The 20,212-nt window shown below is 28.3% G+C and overlaps 6 protein-coding genes across 13 annotated transcripts; 3 read left to right on the forward strand and 3 right to left on the reverse strand.

Annotated features, from left to right (window-relative positions):
• Positions 1-2: 2 nt before the first annotated feature.
• On the forward strand, positions 3-5,732 carry LOC109608451 (nuclear distribution protein nudE homolog). 6 transcript variants are annotated; one of them, XM_049962287.1, is made up of 9 exons: positions 3-96; positions 306-446; positions 944-1,097; positions 1,150-1,423; positions 1,495-1,626; positions 2,790-2,869; positions 3,673-3,776; positions 4,742-4,809; positions 4,947-5,732. In XM_049962287.1, the coding sequence occupies exons 2-8, from the start codon at positions 361-363 to the stop codon at positions 4,746-4,748; spliced, it is 837 nt and encodes a 278-aa protein (XP_049818244.1). In that variant the 5' UTR covers positions 3-96; positions 306-360; the 3' UTR covers positions 4,749-4,809; positions 4,947-5,732. The 6 variants fall into 6 exon arrangements, with proteins under 6 accessions (XP_049818244.1, XP_049818245.1, XP_019880452.1 ...); XM_049962288.1 differs by having other exon boundaries at positions 4,950-5,732; XM_020024893.2 differs by lacking the exon at positions 3,673-3,776.
• A 347-nt stretch (positions 5,733-6,079) lies between these two features.
• LOC109608450 (phosphatidylinositol N-acetylglucosaminyltransferase subunit Q) lies at positions 6,080-8,125 on the reverse strand. Its single transcript, XM_020024890.2, has 6 exons — positions 7,573-8,125; positions 7,290-7,523; positions 6,953-7,233; positions 6,652-6,844; positions 6,484-6,598; positions 6,080-6,427 (listed from the first exon to the last, which is right to left on the reverse strand). The coding sequence occupies exons 1-6, from the start codon at positions 8,008-8,010 to the stop codon at positions 6,252-6,254; spliced, it is 1,437 nt and encodes a 478-aa protein (XP_019880449.1). The 5' UTR covers positions 8,011-8,125; the 3' UTR covers positions 6,080-6,251.
• A 114-nt stretch (positions 8,126-8,239) lies between these two features.
• Positions 8,240-12,592, forward strand: LOC109608405 (H(+)/Cl(-) exchange transporter 7). The gene is made up of 14 exons (XM_020024833.2): positions 8,240-8,397; positions 8,458-8,616; positions 8,678-8,876; positions 8,947-9,200; positions 9,929-10,106; positions 10,179-10,470; positions 10,526-10,664; positions 10,721-10,984; positions 11,043-11,222; positions 11,276-11,485; positions 11,654-11,812; positions 11,870-11,953; positions 12,004-12,084; positions 12,312-12,592. The coding sequence occupies exons 1-14, from the start codon at positions 8,335-8,337 to the stop codon at positions 12,411-12,413; spliced, it is 2,364 nt and encodes a 787-aa protein (XP_019880392.2). The 5' UTR covers positions 8,240-8,334; the 3' UTR covers positions 12,414-12,592.
• A 190-nt stretch (positions 12,593-12,782) lies between these two features.
• On the reverse strand, positions 12,783-14,015 carry LOC109608415 (vesicle transport protein SFT2A). 3 transcript variants are annotated; one of them, XM_049962291.1, is made up of 3 exons: positions 13,831-14,015; positions 13,608-13,742; positions 12,783-13,362 (listed from the first exon to the last, which is right to left on the reverse strand). In XM_049962291.1, exons 2-3 carry the CDS (start codon positions 13,674-13,676, stop codon positions 12,946-12,948), a joined length of 486 nt encoding a protein of 161 aa, XP_049818248.1. In that variant the 5' UTR covers positions 13,677-13,742; positions 13,831-14,015; the 3' UTR covers positions 12,783-12,945. The 3 variants fall into 3 exon arrangements, with proteins under 3 accessions (XP_049818248.1, XP_049818249.1, XP_019880401.2); XM_049962292.1 differs by having other exon boundaries at positions 13,821-14,015; XM_020024842.2 differs by having other exon boundaries at positions 13,810-14,014.
• Positions 14,016-17,458: 3,443 nt separating this feature from the next.
• Positions 17,459-18,199, reverse strand: LOC109608431 (uncharacterized). The gene is made up of 3 exons (XM_020024857.2): positions 17,999-18,199; positions 17,747-17,946; positions 17,459-17,691 (listed from the first exon to the last, which is right to left on the reverse strand). Exons 1-3 carry the CDS (start codon positions 18,009-18,011, stop codon positions 17,590-17,592), a joined length of 315 nt encoding a protein of 104 aa, XP_019880416.2. The 5' UTR covers positions 18,012-18,199; the 3' UTR covers positions 17,459-17,589.
• A 122-nt stretch (positions 18,200-18,321) lies between these two features.
• Positions 18,322-20,024, forward strand: LOC109608417 (citramalyl-CoA lyase, mitochondrial). The gene is made up of 6 exons (XM_020024844.2): positions 18,322-18,474; positions 18,525-18,665; positions 18,821-19,018; positions 19,078-19,378; positions 19,430-19,608; positions 19,666-20,024. The coding sequence occupies exons 1-6, from the start codon at positions 18,421-18,423 to the stop codon at positions 19,756-19,758; spliced, it is 966 nt and encodes a 321-aa protein (XP_019880403.1). The 5' UTR covers positions 18,322-18,420; the 3' UTR covers positions 19,759-20,024.
• The last annotated feature ends 188 nt before the right edge of the window (positions 20,025-20,212 follow it).

The following is a 20,212-nucleotide window of genomic DNA, read 5'->3' on the forward strand; positions in this document are numbered from 1 at the left end:
TCAAAAAAGAAAGTTGACATTTAAGTAGGCCACCATTTTGTTAATGGCGTAGTATTTAAAAAAAAGGTTATTAGAAAAACGCGTTGAACTTCTCTAGTGAGTAAAAATCATTTCATAATAATAATATTATCAGGTGCAATAAACGTATAACGTGTTCGGTTGTCCAAATATTCGTGGAGTTTAACGTAAACTCTGACGCTAAAGATGAGTCATGTTTACAAAAATCTGACAGTTCAATCAAATAAGTTTTGTTGATAAAATTTTAAAGAAAACAACAGTTTTTGATGAGGACTTTCTTGTTACAGTTGGAGGATATGGTAATTTGTTTGGAGAACGAAATATAAAGTCTAATCATACAAAATGAACAGAGGAGACCAACCTAGTTTTGAGTGCAAAGACGATGAGATACAATATTGGAAAAACTTGGCTGAAAGATATTATGAAGAGTAAGTTTATGAAATATTAGTGGGGGCATTATGTGATATATGGTTTTGTGTGTCAAGAAACTTTCATATCTGCTTTAGATTGTGGTTCTATAATTAACTTACAACATAATCTCGTTATTGCTAAGTATTTTATAAGTCCATCTTAATGATTAAATAACTTGGCATTTAGTCATATCCTTATCTATAATTTAATATTTTATTTGTTATATCTGAAATATTTAAATTGTGTGAAAATTCTGTCTGTTTCAAATGGACAGTAATGTTTGTATACATATTAAATCTAAGAAACTGACAAAAATATACAAATACTATATATATAAAAGAAAATATATATTTGCTATGGATAAAGTACAATTTGTTGTGATAGCATTTCTATTAATAACATGAAATTAATATTAAAATTAATTTAAAGAATGTTAAATTGTTTTATATTGTTTTGATAATTATTCTTTTAGTAAATGTTACTTGACCAGATAACAATGTTGTCTTAATTTTAGCCTGGAACGATTAACAAAAGAATCTGACGAGTTTATAGGTGAATCCCAACAATTAGAAAAGGAGTATGAGGCAACTATAGATCAGAATGAAAAGAAAATCAAAGAACTGACAATAGCAAATAATAGAATGCAAAATGAATTAGATGCCTGTAGAGTAAGTAAGCTAATTAACCTTAGTATATTTATAGTCATTTATGTTATTACAGTTAAAACTAGATCAATCTAATAAAGAAATCACGAACCTGGAGAAAGAAATATCAACCTTAAAATCGGAAAAGACACAAATGACCCAATACATCAGGGACCTTGAGCAAAAGAATGACGACTTGGAAAGATCTCGACGAATTATTGAAGAAAGTATTGCTGGAATAGAATCAGCATTTAATACTGCAATAGAGAGGAACGCCATATTAGAATCAGAAGTTGATGAAAAGGAAACGTTGAAAGAAAAATTACAGAGACTTTTAGATGAAAGGAGAGGTACACACTGCAACAAAACAAGGCACTACCCGTTCGTTATTTTATTAATTTGTTTTATCTTCCTTGTTTAGAGTTACAAGAAGAACTGATGGTGAAAGAAAAATGTCCGGACAACGAACGAATAATGAACGGATACAAAACGCCGCCCGTTGTGGATTCGAATCGACTTAAGGAGAACGAAACGCAGACGACGCCAGTCAAACGTAAGACGAAATTTAAAACTTTGCACAAAGTTACCGCATTCTTCCGCAGGCGCAGTTTCAATAATACTAACTTGTCATTCTAGAAATCGTTCTTGAACAGTGTTTATGTGTTTAGTTCGTAATTTTAAACATTTATTTCTTGAATTAATACTGTTCAAGAATGCATTTAATTTATTAGCATGCCGCTTTGTAACGCATGGTATTTTATTGGTTTTGGTGTATGACTTGTAGTTAGTTATCTTTTTCTTATCAGCTTAATAAACATTTTGACTTTGCTCTATCGTTTTTTTCTATTAAATTTAGCAAAACCTGTTTGGAGTACAACGTTATTTACTTTATAAAATACACAAATCACTATTACAAATATATATTGTACAGAGAGTCCATAAAAAGTTAATGAAATGAGGTATGGTTCAAAATAAGTTGATTTAGCTGAACTTACCTTAGTTTTTAATTTTAAAATCGATGGTTAGTTATAAATTTAAAACAATTTGAGATTTTGCTAAATTTTAGTAAAAAATGTTTTTATATCATAAGAGCTACCAATTTTAAGTGTAAATTCTTTACTACAAAATTCTTGTAATTTGTGAATTTATTGTATACAAAAATTAAATAACAAATGTAATCATGGATGTATAATTTCTTTGTCACCTATAAAATCATTTCTATTTGAACTTGTATCACTCAGAGATCCAATAGATGGATATTAATTATAATTTTAATATTGTATTCGCGTAAATTGTTTTAAATATATAAAAAAATCCAACTTAAAGTGGCATGAGGTTCAAATAGACTTTCTACTTAGCTATATCTACTTATTTTGATTTGCATTTTATCTAGTGAAGCGTTACAAAAGCCTTTTAAGGACGCTCTGTAAAAATAAATAATTTTTTACTGTTCAGACTTATTACAATAAAAAAGATTTATTATTTTTTAGCTGAAATTAAATACTGAAATTTTCTCTCTTAGTTTTTTACGGTAATTTGGTTGCACTGAACACGAAAATCATTAGTTTTCCCTCATAATACATTTAGTAATGTTATTCCATACATGTGAAATACAACTTGCTTTATGCTTATGCTTTATTTCATAATTAGCAATTAGTGTCGTTATTTGATCACAGTCTTCAAAGTGTTACTAAACGTAATGTTTGGTGTTTCCAGATGAATTTCAAACACCAATTTCACCTGCATCGAGGGTGATGGCTTTGAATTTAGTTAGTGATCTAATTAGAAAAGTTGGCGTAAGTACATTTATTTACAAGTTACTGGTTTTTGTGTTATAAAACAAGTTTTTGTGTAAATGTCCATTTTTCCTCAAATTAGAGTTTTTATTGTCCCGCTTGTTATGAATAGTTTGAAAATGCTTGTATTTATTTTTTTTGGGCATTGGATTATTTTTTAGGTAGAACATTTCATTATTTGCACAGCTTGTAAATACACTTAGTTTAGTAAATTATTGTACATAAATTATGATTTTGGCACATTGTTTATTTTGTTTTATTTTTCAATTACAAAAAACACATTTTTTTAAAGCGTAAAGTAACAATATGATCCGTATCCGAACAAATCATTCAGTTCAATTTACAATAGAACGTATATAAAAATACAGATTTTTGGATGACCTGACTTATTAATTTGTGTAATTAATTTTTATTTAGTCTTTAAATATGTAATTAAATTATTTTTATAATTTAAAGAAAAATATCTTATAAAATTATGCTTCTAGAAATATTTATAAAAATTAATTTTTACAAATTTCTCTAATAGGATTATATGGACATATTAATAAATTAAAATGTACAATTAATAATAATTAATTAAATTTCTTGGAGTAAAATTTATCAGAAATCAACAAGCTTTTTCAAACTACCATACACTCCTACTTTACCCTCTAATTTACTTATTGGTATATCTAGTATGGTGATTCCCAATAATATATATTGGGTATTCCCACAGATTGGTGTATTTGTTTCCGACATATATTATTATTAATTTTAATAAAGTAGTCGGTTAGGTTGCATGCCCGTGTATGTGTTGCTTTCAGCTGTCTAGATTCCTGTGTGCCAAATGCGGTCAGGTCAAGTGCACCGTTTGCCTGGCCGAACCTCCTGATCCGCCAACCGCTAATCACAAAATCAACGTACCAAGGTGCGTCTCCGAAACACTCGAACCTTGCATGCGAGCAGCACAGCTTTTCCAACTAAAACGTCTGCTCAATTAGAAATTTAATTAAGGACTTTTATAATTATTTTATTAATAACCAAAAATAATTTCAATTGTTCTAAAGTTATTATTTTTTTTTTGGAATTCAACGAATAACGTCAGTAGAGTAAGAAAATTCAATTGCATTGAGACTAAATATCATTGAATCGTAAAATAAATTAAGACACGTCCTTAATAGAATTTCTTTTGAACACCGCTTGTTTGTAATCGCATTAACTTATTTTTATTTAATAATATAATTAATGTACAAAATTGTAGTAAATTTAAAGTTTGAGTGTTTTGAGAATTCACAAATTATTAACACTATCGTGCTCACGACACATTGAATGTGATAAACGAAATGTAAAGCGAGAGGGAGCTGTCATGATATAAATTCGAATTCTATGATTTATGAATCATCATCACAACATTGTTGAAAACATGGAATCCAGTTATTCTTAGTTATATATTATACATTTTGCAATACACAAAGAAACAGTTTGAGATTTGTCTATTTGGTTTTCGTCGATGTCGCAATGTGATTTCCCACCCATCCAAAACAACGAATAATTAAGGAAAATAATCGACCAAGAAGCGAAATATTAAAGACGATACCCCCCTGTTTAATCGAGTTTTACTATAGTATCAAACAAGATCATCTGATGGAGAATTGATGAAGGGTTTTAAAGATTGTAATAGCGAATCAATAACTATATAGTTAGTATTTTGGGTACAAGAGATTGTGCATCTCAGATTAAATCATGGAATCATTCTCATATATGTATATCTAGGATGAAAATATCAATAAAGCTCATATACAATTGACTGTACAAATTTCTTTGTATTTAACAAATTATATGTATGTAACTAATTATCATATTTTGAACATTAACGATTTTTTTCCATTTTAGGACTTAGAACGCAGACTCGAGAAAAACAAATACGACTACAGCAGAGATATATCCACTAACGATCTTCGGTGAGTTTCATCACAGAATTTTACGACCATATATTTAAATCCTATATACTCAATCATTTATACGATTTAATATTTTTATATCCATTAAATATCTGTAAACATTGTATTAATTGCGAAGTGTTTTTTATTATTGTCAGTAGTAGGAGCCGCCATTCGACAAAGAACAGTCCAGCAGCTAGCCTCCATGGATTTTCCAAATGAGATTTACTAATGAACAGTTTAGATTTGGTTTTGGCACCCATTTAACTCCTTTATAATTTATAGCAAAATAATCAATAGTTCGGGTGGACATTGTTCCAGGTACGACTGACTTAAAAATGAATGCAATTGACAGAAACAAGATCTCCTTCATATTTGTGATAGCTATAGTTCGTGGGTTATTTTAATTAGTTTTTTTTTCTGGGGATCTACAAATACTGTACAAAATTTAAACAGGTTACAAAATTCATTGCTCAATTATAATTTATTCCGCGCACAGTATTAATTTTTTATTGGATCGAAATTAATCCAACTCTAATTAAATAAATCTACAAAATAATGATTCTCTTTTTTATATCAATACAAGTATTGCAATATTATTATCAAATGTTGATATTTTTACTTTGTCGAACATGTTTCTAGTCATCCAAGAATCTATGACAACCAAAAGTGATAAAATACTGTAATACCTTGCCTTTTATAGTTAAACGTGATTTTTTTACAAGCCATGTGATAAATTTAGGAAACGTGAATCTTTTGTAAATTTTAAGTCAGCAGTTCCTCAGACATTGTGTTCTCGTTACGGATTAATTGTTTAGTTTAGTTCATTGTGTAATCCTTTGCAATTCCTTTAATATGATGTAAATATTACTGAGAATGAAGAATGTGATTGAATAATTCCTTTTTTATGTCACTGTTGTGTGACATAAACAAAGTCGGTGAACCCGGTGCGTGTTTTTGTTTAATTTGCTTTACTTGCTTCATTGTAATTAATTCAATCATGTAACTTACATAGTAATAATATATGATGACAAAATTAGTGTGTAAAGCAAATTTAACAAGCATTTTTTTTTTCTTGTTGACAGGTGAAAAGTTTTAGTCTGTTTTATTATATTGTATATTTATAGTTTTAAATTAAATATAGCTATAAAGTTTTCATCTGTCAATGAAATTTAATTATAGTTGTTTTTTAGTTAAAAGCGGGTTAATATTTTTATTTATTGTATTGTATAAAGTTTGTAATGATTTTAAGTAGGTACAAATTTTATATTTTTTAATTAATAATTCCATATTGAAATGCAAAAATATTTATTAATATATGTAATCTAGTATATAGAAGAAAATAAAGTTAAAAGAATAAGGTAACATTGGTTTCAATTTAAATTTAATTATAAGTCTTATTAATTCAGTCATAAAGTAAAATCAAATGTCTATTGATTTTTTCGGAATTGACTGAAAGTATATCACAATATAACGCCTGTACAAATATCATATGGCAAATTTTTCAGGGATGGTTCTTCCTTTCTAGAAATAGTTGGAACTAGTTTTAATATACTTGTCAAAGGTAATTTTGCAAGTTTCGCTTTCAAATTAACCGAGTTATCCTCATCTACTTTTAACCATTCAATGTTCATTGAACCTGTAAATATATTGTTTAAAAATTTAATTTAATGTAAAACGGAAATTCGTACGCACCTGCCACACATGGGGAGTTAAATAACCACAGTAGAACTCCATAAAAAGGTTGCACACTCAACGCATAACGCAACTGTGAAATAATTATTTCTGTGAACATCATAATCATCCTAAACTAAAATGAAAAATAAATTAATGACTGTAATGCCATATTAATAAATTTCTTACTGTTACAAATACTGTATAATACATCATTGTCGTCGGTAATAGAAATAGGAAAATAGTAAAACCTAACGTTCCTATAAACAATTGATTTTGTTCATATTCGCACGAATCGATTCTGTTTCTTAACGGATTAAATTTTCGTCCAGTAAATAATCTCCACAAAGAAGTCAAACAAATGATTTGAACGTGGAACATCCTAAAAAATTAGATATTTTAATTCAGATTGTGATTAAAAAAAGTAAATATTTAGATAAAAAATTTCAAATAAGATTTCTGATAATTTACAAGAAAATTAAGTTCTTACCTAGCTGCATAAACATAAATACAATAAACATGAAAAGTTGATAAAGAGATGATGTCAGACAACATTGCTAATTGAAATGTGAATCCAAAAGCTCCAGGAATGATTAAATATTGATAATAATTCATCAAAAGTGGATGTAAACTGTTTAAAAATACCTTCCATAAAGTTATGTGATAGAAAAAAAATGTGCCCAGTGATTTGTTAAAAGCATAGTTCAATTTTAAGCCGATTGGTGATCCCATCAAATACAGCAGTAGTGCTTTTAGTTGTTCTATGATTTGCTGCAAAAATAAAAATATATAATAGTATAGTAATTACAATAATTAGCATTAATTACCTCACTTGACACTTTTATACACTGATAAACATATTGTTGTTCATGGAATAAATAAATCATTAAAACCAATCCAACTATGAGATCTATGATTTTTGCAATCAGAACATTTCCCACTGTTATAGACCATTGTTTCCTTTTAATATCAATCATGCACCAGTAACAAGTCTTAATACTTTCTTGGAAATGTTTAAGTGTTGCTGAATATGAAATTATGAAATCAATTTTGTCTAAAATCTATAAATTTCAATTACATAAACTATAATCTTAATATGCTAAAACATACTTTCACAATAATATTTATAAATAAAAAATATTCTATTAGTTTAAACACAAATGATTGTTTGCCATTGGTTTTATCATTCTTTAAATAATATTTTAATTCATGAAACATTAATCCATACTCATCTGAAGTATTTTCAATAACATTCGACTTTCTAAAGGAATTATAGTCGTAAAATATCTTAACAAACTCGTTTTTTGGGCCACTATGATTGAAACTAATTTTTCCATCAAATATGTGAAGAGTATTTGGTTTTGCTTTGCATAAATTAATTTTACCACAGTAGCCAATTAACTTTTCACATTTCTTATTCACATAAGGAGTTGTTATATAATATGCTCTACGATTTTCGAAATCCTTGTAAAAACCCTCAATATAACCATTTTTCTTTTCTAAATTATTTGGAATGAATACAAGGATATCCTTTGTCATGTGGTCCATAACTTTTAAGATAATTACACGTAGCTTGTGTGATATTTTTTCAGAACACTAGTATCTTTAAATATAATAAAAAACATAAATATATTTTAAAAAGGGTTATGTTGACACTGAACTGATACTCCCTGTGCAAGTAAACTACCAAGTACTTAATCCATTGGAACTACGGAAACGTCGAAATTTTAAAATCAGCTATCAACTACGAGTCACATGATTTGACCAACAAAAACAATAACCTCGAATTTTCTTGTGATAAACACAATTATTGCGTGTTGTAATTGTTATCAGTAATATGACTCAATAGATAATTTTTAAAAGTGGACAAACATGGAAGAATCAATTAATTCTATAAACGAGGAATCAGAAGAAATAAAAGCCACAAGATTTAGAGTATAGTTATACAAATATAATTTATTATATATTTGTTATTAATTGTTAATATTTTTTTAGAATTTACCTTCTGTTAATTCTCTGAGTCAAGAGGATTTAAACACAATAATTGTTGAAAATGAAGACAATGGTTTATTATCATCTGTTCGAAGAAGGGTTCAAGTTAGTAAAGAAAAAGTAGCTATAGGCTCTCTGAATGTCCTGTCTGCAAAATACGAGGTATTTTATTTCTAAATAATACAAATATTGATTAGTATTAGTGTGAGCTTTTTTGTTGTAGAGTTTGGATTATGACACCTGTGAAAATCATTTATTGCTAGATGAAGAAAGGAAAAAGGGTTACAAATTTATAATACAAAAAAGTATAGCAAGATGGTTTACATTCTTATTAATTGGAATGATAACAGCGTTAATTGCTTGTTTTATTGATATATCTATTGAAGTATTGTCTGAAATAAAATATGCAGCCCTTAGTAAAAGTATCCTTTTCTATTTAATTGCATTTATAATCAGATTATTTTTATTATTATCCTTAATATATAATAATAGGTGTGGACAAATATGTAACTGAAGGAAAGCTGTATATACCATATTTCCAATGGGTGGCTTCAAATATATTACCAGTGTTAATTGGTTCATTCCTTGTAGCATATATTGAACCAGTTGCTGCAGGAAGTGGAATTCCTCAAGTTAAATGTTATCTCAATGGAGTCATGATTCCAAGAGTTGTCAGAATCAAAACCTTATTTGTAAAAAGTGTGGGAGTTGTGTGTTCAGTTGTAGGAGGTTTAGCAGGTGGAAAGGTATGTTTGTAATATATGTTGAATTATTTAAACAGAAAAAAGAAATTTATAAGTTCCATTTTTCTATCTACAATCTACTTGTAATTCTCGCTCTTACTATATTATAACAAGCTAAATAATCGGAAGAAGTAATTTAATAAGAATATTTTTTTAATTTATAAATTTTAAACTTCTACCATTGTTAACTGTAGGATGTTTAAATTTTTGGTTAATAAATAAATAATTTTTAATAGGCTTTAGTAAAATTTGGTTAATAGTTTATGGAGTACAGAACAAGATATTGTTTGAAATTTTTGAACTACATTTAATGAATTAAAATGTGTAAGCACAATATAAAGTCTTAAGTGAACTCTAACAAGAATTTTTTAGTATTGTTTACACCAAATTTTATCTTTACACAAATTTTTTGGTACATATCTATCATGTAAAAAGGAGCTAGGTGTACTATGTCTTATATCTAAACCCAATAGTTCTTGAGTTATTAATTTTTTACTTATCTCAAAATGTATTTTTGTATCATAAAACATCAATAAATTAATATAGTATTTGAAAGTACTAATAATAAGATAAGTCCATGGTTAATGTGTTTGTCAAAAATGAAATTGGTGGCTTTACAGACATTTTAGTTAAAGCATAAATGTATAAAAAATTTTAAAAAATGTTTTAATGATATATACTTTTAATATTAGATAGTTTTGAAATAGTGAAAGTAACATTGGGCATTTCAGGAAGGTCCTATGATCCATTCGGGTGCAGTTGTGGCCGCAGGTATTTCCCAAGGAAAGAGTACCACGTTCAATCGTGATTTCAAAATATTCCGATATTTTCGAGAGGACCACGAAAAGCGCGATTTTGTCTCGGGTGGAGCTGCAGCTGGTGTATCAGCAGCATTTGGAGCTCCAGTTGGTACGTCGCCCAAACAATAAATAATAAAATCTACTCCTTACCTTATTTTAAATATCTATTGAAACATTTTAGGCGGAGTATTGTTTAGTTTGGAGGAGGGCTGCAGTTTTTGGAATCAGGGTTTAACATGGCGAACGTTTTTCGCTTCGGTCGTGAGTACATTCACCCTCAATGTTGTACTGTCCGCGTATCACGGAGTTCCCGGTAATTTAAACTATCCTGGCCTGTTAAATTTGGGAGAGTTTGACAATTTTAAGTATCAGATATATGAAATTCCGTTGTTCATTGTTATGGGTGCGTTTGGTGGAATATCAGGGGCTGTTTGGAATCACATAAACTACAAATTAACTATATTTAGAATGAGGTAGGGAAATCAACATTTAATCTAGATTATTTATTAATTTTTCTATTTGTAATAGATACGTTCAGCGGAAATGGTTGCGAGTACTTGAGGCCCTTATTGTTGCTTCAGTAACAGCAACAGTAGGTTTTCTTATGATGTTCACACTCAATGATTGTAAACCTTTGGGTCAAGATCCAACAAAATATCCAACACAGGTATATATTCGAACTTTCATTATTTTGTAAGACGTTTAATTCGATAATTTTTACAGCTATATTGTATGGATGGTCAATATAACGTTCTATCTAGCATGTGGTTTCAAACTCCGGAGGCAACAGTTAGGTCGCTATTTCATGATCCACCAAATTCCCATAATGCTGTCTCTCTAGCCGTTTTCGTTGTATTCTATTTCTTATTAGGAGCCTGGACTTTCGGATTGGCCACGTCGAACGGTCTCTTCATTCCCAGTTTACTTACGGGTGCCGCTTGGGGCAGGCTAGTTTCAATTGGGCTGTACCGAGCCATCCCTGATGCGGTAAATATTAAAGATTTAAATTCATAAAACATCATAATTGATTGTTTACTATTGTTAGACGTTAATTCATCCTGGTAAATACGCTTTAATTGGAGCGGCCGCTCAACTTGGGGGAGTGGTAAGGATGACCATTAGTTTAACTGTAATTATTATGGAAACCACGGGCAATATATCATTTGCTTTACCACTCATACTCACTCTTGTAGCTGCCAAGTGGACCGGCGACTTCTTTAATGAGGTGATTTAGTTTATCTAAAAATCTAGCTTTGTTCTACTTTGGAATACTTTCAGGGCATATATGACACTCTGATACAATTGAATGGGGTACCCTTGTTGCCATGGGAGCCTCCACCGTTAGTTCACAACATTTACGCCAGCGAAGTGATGTCTCATCCAGTTGTTACTCTGAAATCAGTGGAAAATGTTGGGCATATTGTTGAACTTTTGAAACTGACCTCTTACAACGGTTTTCCTGTGGTAGATCCTCCATCTACGGATCTTGTAAGTAACTTTGAAATCCAAAACATTATATACATATTATAGAATAAGTTAAAAGAAACAACCAAAATGTCCATGCGAGATATTGTAAGATAAATAACATTTATTTTTAATTTGTTTTAATACCTGCAACATTTCAAAATAGATATATACTTATTTATAATTTTTTAGATGGAAGTTACTACATATGGTCGTATAAGAGGTTTAATTCTAAGGTCACAATTGATAGTGATATTAAAAAACAAAATATTTAATGAGACATGTGACGAATGGGATAGTATTTCTACCAGTATTTTCAGAAATGAATATCCCAGGTATCCAACAATAGACGTAAGTTAAGACTAATTAAAAAATAAAACAGAAATTTAATAAATGTTTCAATTACAGCAAATAAGTATTACAGAAGAAGAGAAAACTTTTAACATTGACTTACGACCGTTTATGAATCCATCTCCGTACACTGTCTTACATGTAAGTTATAATTTCGTAGCATAAATTGTATGTAATTTTATATATTTCAGTCATCGTCTCTACCTCGGATGTTCCGCCTGTTTCGGGCACTTGGTCTTAGGCATCTTCCAATTGTAAATGATGCTAATGAGGTAAGTTTGCTCTAGACGTAAAAAAATGTCAGCACATTCATCCACACATAAAAATTATTTTGGATACTATACTGGATAGTATACTAGAACCAGTATTTTTATTAAACAAAACAATATAAACTGCATCAAATTCAAATAAAATTCAGTATAAAAATACAAATACAAACTTATTTGGTTTAAAAAATATATGTACACCTTGAACTATTTACTTATTTTTGTAATTTTAGGTGGTAGGTATGGTGACCAGAAAAGATTTAGCTAGGTACCGGGTGTGGAAACATAGAGGCCGAATGGGAGTTGAAGAATTACTCCTATCCAAAGATTTATAATCAATATTTTGAACCAAAAATTAGAAATGTTTTATATTTAGTGTAAATATGTTATATTATTATCGAATGCCATGTTTAATTTATATTTTTATTAGAAAAGATATCAATTTATTTATTATTGTATATAAATATATGACAATTATTTTTTATTAATAAATATTATTTATATTAGTATTATGTTTGTATGTATGTCCGCCTATCAATTTACAATATTTAATGATCATTTTGTGAGTGAATAATTTGAACATCCAATTACTGCCTCACCAAAACATTAATTTTTATTCATTTAAATATTATTTTTATAATATTATCCAAATATTCGAATTTCATAATTATGATAAACAATCGCACTAAATAAAACACAGAATATAAAAATCATTTGTAATATTTCTTGTTATACAGCATAATAAACAATAAAAATAAATAATTACAGGGTATATCCAATACTATAATCGCCTAAAAAGTTTAAGGCACATTTGTAAATGCATATTGATTACATAAGTATAAAATAATTGACTTAAATACATTTCAATCACACTACACAAGTCATTACAGTCTTCTTGACGGCATCTCTGGCATATGGTATGTAAGACAACGAGTACCAAGTCATTGCTAAGAATTGGATAATAATAAATAGCAAAGCCAGAATGGCTTTATGTAAAGCAACTGCAGAGATTATTGTCATTATGAGTGATATGAACACAACAACCGTTGCAATTATTCTTGTTGGCGCAAACATTTTCTTGAACTGGTTGAAGGGGCCCATCAGAAAACATGTGCTTGCCATGGAAGTTATATTTCCCAAGGTGTAAAACACCGCAAACGTATTTATGCCTTTGGCGAAAAATAAGGCGAAGCTTCCTAAGAAAGATAACAAGATACCGATTATGAAGCATGCAAGGAAACCTTTGAGCCTTGTTGACCAACTTAAAGTAGCACTTTCATTCAACTGAAATTAGAAAAAATTAAACATTTCAATTGGTCAAATTTTTAGTTATTATTCACATTGAATTTTTAATTGTATGATAATTTTATATTCAATATGAATTGTATTCAATATTTAGTTTTGAAAATATATATATTGTATTGTATTTATTGAATTAATCGAACAATATTTAACAGACAACCTACTCACTTTAAACTTGACAGACATGTTGATATCAGAAAAAAAAATAAGGAAAAATGATAATTTACCTGTGACATAATTCCACTTTCTTCATCTGGAGATTCATCCCCATTAAGTACTCTTCTTAGTTTATCCATCACGGATATATTAGTGTATACGAAAGATTAAAAAATATAAATCAAGTGATTTGCGCAAGATGAAAGCTAAAAATAGCAACAACAGTAAGTTTTATTAGGCTTCTGGATATTAATTTTAAGAAATGCACATTACAATTATACTACCTATCCGTACCGTCATTTAAACAGTAAATGTTGGATTATTTTAAACTTTTCTTTCTTATAAGAAGTTGACATGCAACAGGTAACCAAAGAATGTTTTGAAGGCGGTCAAATGACGTGTTTTGGTCATGTGACTCGTGAATTTATATCCATAGATTAAACCACAAAACACCCTTATTTATAATAAACACGTGTAATTCTTAATTTCTACAAGTACTTTATTAAGACAACATATTAATATAATATCATAATATATTTAATCTGTCAATGATAAGAGATATAAATGAATTTTTATTTCTATAATTATACTAATTTAATAAAATAAAATATTCATTAATTAACCAGATATTTTAACATCAATAAATTTAATTAAGAGATTATAAAAAATATAAAAATAATTATTAGATTTGTATTAAAAAAAATATTTTAAGTAATTGTGGTACATTTGAACTACTAGTTAAACCATAGACAACATTTCTTAGAAGTCCAGGTTATGTGCAATTTTAACATATTTCCAAACCTACTGTTAATATTAAATAGATGAACTTAAATATTGAAGAAATATTTTGTTCAATATTTATTATGATTATTACACATTTCACTACTAATCTGCCCCCGCCCACTTTCTCGATTTGAACTTAGGAGATGGTTTTAACATCAAATAAATATAATTCAGCCAAATTTTCAACTCTTTACCTTAAACAGTTTTCAAGTTTACCCCTTTTGGTTTTATTATTATTTTTTAATGGAAATGGTTGTTGATTTTCCCCTCAATTCTTAAGAACGCATGAAAATCTTAATCTAAATTTGGAAACGCACACCTCTAATTAAATGCGATCAATATATTTTATATTTTATTTAAGATAATTACATTATATTATTTTTTCCAATATTCTTTTATAACCTAAATCAAAATAATTTCCACTTATTAAAAAAATTAAATCTAACAAAATAAATGAACAGTTGACGACTCTTCAATTACAAGCACAATTTATTTAAGTTTGACGCTTTTAGGTATTTTAATTTAGATTGCATGTCTCTTTACAAGTTTTCAATTGTATCTAGAACTTTACATTGACCAATCAAGACATTTTTATATTTTAACCAACTTTGGCCAACTTTGGATGCATGCTTTGTATCATTATCATGCATAAAAATCCATATAATTGAAAAATTATCGTTCGCAAATGGTTCCATTACATCTCTCGTGATTTCTTTATATATGAAACGGTTCATTTTACTAATGATTTTTTGTAAGGGTCTTATATCGTACCAAGGAAAGCAACCCCGACCCACAACTTCAAAGAATTTGTGATCCAAACTTTCAATGGGAGAACGATAAATGTATTTTTTACCATTTGATTGTATTTTATTGAACTCATTACTTCAAAGTACCCTTCGTCTAAATTCTGGAGGATAATTAATACATTTTTGTGCAAACTTTAGTCTTGTTCGAATATTCTTTTTTCATACCAATGGTTTCTTTATTGAAATATATCTTTGCAAGTTTTGTGCATTCAGTCGACATCCTGTTCTACTAGACTCACTAATATTATATGACCCAATTAATTCATTTTTTATTTACCCAGAGAACAAGAAACGATGCCGTTTACTGATTTTTCCAATTTGTCAATAAAAGTTTTTTTTTGTTAGGACATTTTCTTATTGTATTTTCAATTGAGTGTGTTGTTTCATATTTGTAATTTATGTTATTTGTTATTTTCCTCTTCTCTTGAAAGTAGTGTGTCTCTCACTGAAAGTGAATTTATTAATAAAATAATATAAATAATACTAAGAATAAATTCTAACTATTAAGAGTATTAATAAATACATACACAAAATGCAAATACTTTTTGATGTGCTATTTATTTGGCCAATCAATTCAGACTAAGTGCTGTGCGCTAAACGCACTATAATCTCAATGCCTAAAGACATATTACTTTTCCGTTTTCACTTTCTGTAACACAAGCAGTTACTATATTAACAATATATGCGGCTCCCTTACTACAAATCTAAACCAAAACTGACGTAGTGACCCTCCAGGTCCCATCACCCAGCCGAGTCGCTGAACAATTCTGCAGTATATGTCATCAGACAGAAAAGCAGATTTTATTCCTGCTGCTTTTAGCGTTTTGCGGTTTTCCGCCTAATATGTCATAGATCTTACATATGCGTTTAAAACAATATCTCCGACGTTTATAAAATGTGTAACAAAAAAAGCGAAAAAACAAAATTTGAATTAAATTCTTTTATGAAATATCTTATATAAATAAATTTTAAATTTTGTGCTATTTTTCTGGCCAACACATTATTTTTACAAATAAAAATTTTCGTTCGTTTTCGTTTTATTAACAGTGTGAAATTATTGCCAACAGTACAGAAAAATGTCAATTTAAATGTTTTTTAATACCTTTAATATTCCTTTTTTTAATTTTTTAAATATTTTTATAAGTAAACTGCGTTATTTTAGTTGAAAAATTATTTTCCATTTATTTCTCTACTAACGAAACAACTGGTACTTAAAACGAAAGATTAAAAAAATTAGATTTTATTTATTTTTAATATTTCTCTACTTAAAAAAATTATAGTATAACAAACATTTTTTGGCAAAACTTGGCGGTGGATACTTTTTAAAAAGGCGGTTTTGTTTTTGCTCTCAATCATATACATTAGTCGGAAAATGCAACACAATTATATATCTCTAAAACATTCCTGATACTTTTTAAAACCTTGAAGCATTTCACAGAGGTACTCAAACTAGTGCCTGAAACATTATGTTACTATATACATCTTTAGAGGACACTTTAAGTATTATTAATTCAAACTAATTTCGAGTATTTAAAACGAATCCGAATTTGCAATGAAAAACTGGAATTACTGCAGTCAAACCTACAAGGAGAGAGGTAAAATAATGGGGGATAATGTTACAATGTTACACAAATAAGCAGTAAATGTCACCATAGACCAAAGAAGAAACATTTTTTGGGTTCTAAAGGACAGCAAAAGTAAAATCGCAATATTCATTACGATAATGTAATGCTAATGTAATACAAACACAATAGGTGAACGTTTTCAAGAAAAATAAATTGTAGAAATAATAGTCTGTTGAGAAAAAATCACCAATATCATCAATGTGTAATTATTGCTATTATTTATGATAATATATTATATAATAAAAAAATATTAAATGTTATAACCATTGAAACATTTCACAAATTCCTATGATGTATTTTTATTTGTAATGTTTCCTTTAAGTTAAGGTCTAATTTAAAATGTACAATAGAAATTTGTCATAGGTGTAAACTCCTTTTTAAAGGAACCTAGTTTTATATTCTAGATATGTTTTAAGTGTCAACAAAAAAATAATAATAAATACACACAAACCACAACTTTTCTCAGAAGATAATCCTAACATTTGAGTGTCTTGAGGGTTGCTTAATTTATATGATTTTTGATATGAAGTGCTAAATGTTTTGTTTATTTATGTTAGAACTATTTCTAGAACATTATTGATCAAGTCTTAGCTTGTTAAATGACAAATTATAACATAACATACACATACCCTAAGGAATTCTTAAAAAAATACCATCATTTAAAAATTCTAAATGAATGGTTAAATGACTAATGAAATAAAACTCATGTTATTAAAAAAGGATTATTGTATATTTAACTTAAAAAAAGTATAAAACTGTATATTTACATAAACTTAATCTGAAAAGAGAAGAGAGAATTTTCTTTTCTTGAAAAAATTGAGTATAATGGTCTGTTGTTATTATATTGGATCTATAATTTTCGAAATAGGACAATTCTTCTTTTTGCACAAAAAGTAAAGTAGTAATAATTTTTGAAATGCATCGTCCAACAATTCTGTATTCTAAAAAATATTTATTATTACTAATTTTAATATACACTTACTAATCACTGCATACTTCATCTTTGGCAAGACTTTCTAAAACATCATCAAAGTTTATTTTTTCAAATTCCTCTGGTGTTATTGTAAAATCCAACTTTCTCAATGCTGTTATTTGTTTCTTTGAAATCCTATCAAATATTTCCTCTAGTGCTTTCGGCAAATTACTCCTCAAATGCACATAAGTGAGCATCAACTTATTTACTTCCCAGAAATCATCTGCAATATATAAATTTAATTTTAAAAACATACAAATCTGATTTCTTCTTACCCTTTTCGGCCATAATCGAAAAGTAACTAATGTAAAAGTGGTTAAATATATTGTAAAATGAGCACACTACCGTTGTTGTTTGAAAACTTTAAATTCAAACGGTTTAATACTAACTAGAGAGGTTAGGTTTTTGAATTTTGTTGTTTGTATTTGTGCCTAAGTTCACTAGAATGTCAAATAATAATTTATGTATAAAACCTCATACAATATGATTTTAATAAACTGATGCATACAGATAATAATATTTCATTCTCTTATATATGTAATTTTGTAAAAAAAAATTAGGAGTATGTTCTAGGGAATGTTTGATTGACATATATGGAATGTTACTCTATACACTGAAAAAAATAACCTCTGATCAAAAATTAACAAATAGAAAAACAATATTTTATGTTCTGCGAATACTGTTTTAACATTAAAAGATGAATTTAAATAATCTCCCTAAAATATTGGCCTCATGTGGAAACCAAATGAAGGTGCCATTTATTAATTTATTTGAAGGAAGGTCATTGCAATTTCAAATTAGGTTTTCCGAAGGTTATACACTCCTCGAAGAGCTTTACTCTATGTACCTGGGGATGATATAAAGAAAATTAATAAAACTAATGGTTTAGATGTCGACTGTGTTGTTTTAGATTGTGAAGATGGTGTTGCTTTAAATAAAAAAGTAAGGTAAACAAACTAAAAGTGTATGTTCAATTTCAAATTATAAGTTAAGAAATTAGATTTATACAACAAACTAATACATTTTTCTAATCTAAATTTTATTATATATATATATATATATATATAATAAATATGCTTATTAAACATTTAACTTAGGATGCTGCCAGAACAATTATTAGAGATATGTTGGATAAGGGAAAACCACAAAAAGACAGACCATTTGACTGGGGAGTACGGGTAAATTCTGTAGATAGTGGCTTATGTAAAAATGATCTTCAGGCATTATTGACTGCTAAGAACTTACCAGATACAGTGTCTTTGCCAAAAGTTGAAACTACTGAACATATTAAATGGGTAATGTTACATTGGAATAAATTTATAATTTATAATTGTCATCTACAGAGGTAGTTTAGTTTTCAGATCAGGTTGATAGTTTAGTAAAACAAGATAAAAAGGTGAACTTGATCATTTTTATTGAATCTGCCATTGCATTTTTAAATTTGGTGGATATTTGTAAAGCTGCAGATACTTTGTCAAAACAGTGTAAAATAATGCCTTGTGCCCTTGTGTATGGAGGAGATGATTTTGTAGCTAACATTGGGGCAACTAAAACTGAGGAGGGTTTGGAAACACTATATGCGCGACAAAAACTAGTTTTAGTGGCAAAGGCATTTAATTTACAAGCTATAGATATGGTTTATATTAAATTCAAAGGTACCTTATCAATTTCTGTAATTTTTTTATTACAAAAACGTATTTTTCCAGATTTAGATGGCCTTAGAAAACAGTCTGAGCAGGGTTCAAATATGGGCTATACTGGTAAACAAGTTATTCATCCAGGACAAGTTCCTATAGTACAAGATGCATTTCTACCAAATTCTTCAAAAGTTGAATGGGCCACAGGTTTGCTGAAATCATTTGAGGAACATCAAAAAACTGGAAAGGTTCTAGAATTAATTATTTGTATTTTACTTTATTTCAATTTTTAATGTTGTTTTTAGGGAGCATTTACATATAAAGGCAGTATGATTGATATGCCGACAATGAAACAAGCTAAAAATATTGTTGACACTATAAAGATTCTTAAGAAGTAATGTCGTGAATATTTTTTGTAATGAAAGGAATAATTTATACATTAAGGTATAATAATATTAATCTTCCACTTGAACAATAAAATATTTTGTACATACAATTTTTGAGTAGTTTATATCAGAATTCGTGAAACTACTATTCAAATACAAGTGATGATTTTTGTGATACCAATAAAAATGTTCAATCTGTGTAAGAAGAATATCATAAGAATATTCTATTTCAAATACATAAGTGTGATATGATAATAAAAAAAATTATATTGCTGTAATTATTTCTCTTGCGTTGACACTAATTTAATTCCCAAATATATGAATAATTATTGTATTTGTATAATAAACATATTTCCTGGTAATAATACTTTTCAGTGGTTTACACAAGGCAACATACTAAAGAGAAATATATAAAGCAACCTAGTTTCAAGCCATTGGTTTCTGATTTCTACTGGGCAATATTTTC

Source organism: Aethina tumida, chromosome 1 (assembly GCF_024364675.1).
Source record: "Aethina tumida isolate Nest 87 chromosome 1, icAetTumi1.1, whole genome shotgun sequence".
Taxonomy (NCBI): Eukaryota; Metazoa; Arthropoda; class Insecta; order Coleoptera; family Nitidulidae; genus Aethina; species Aethina tumida.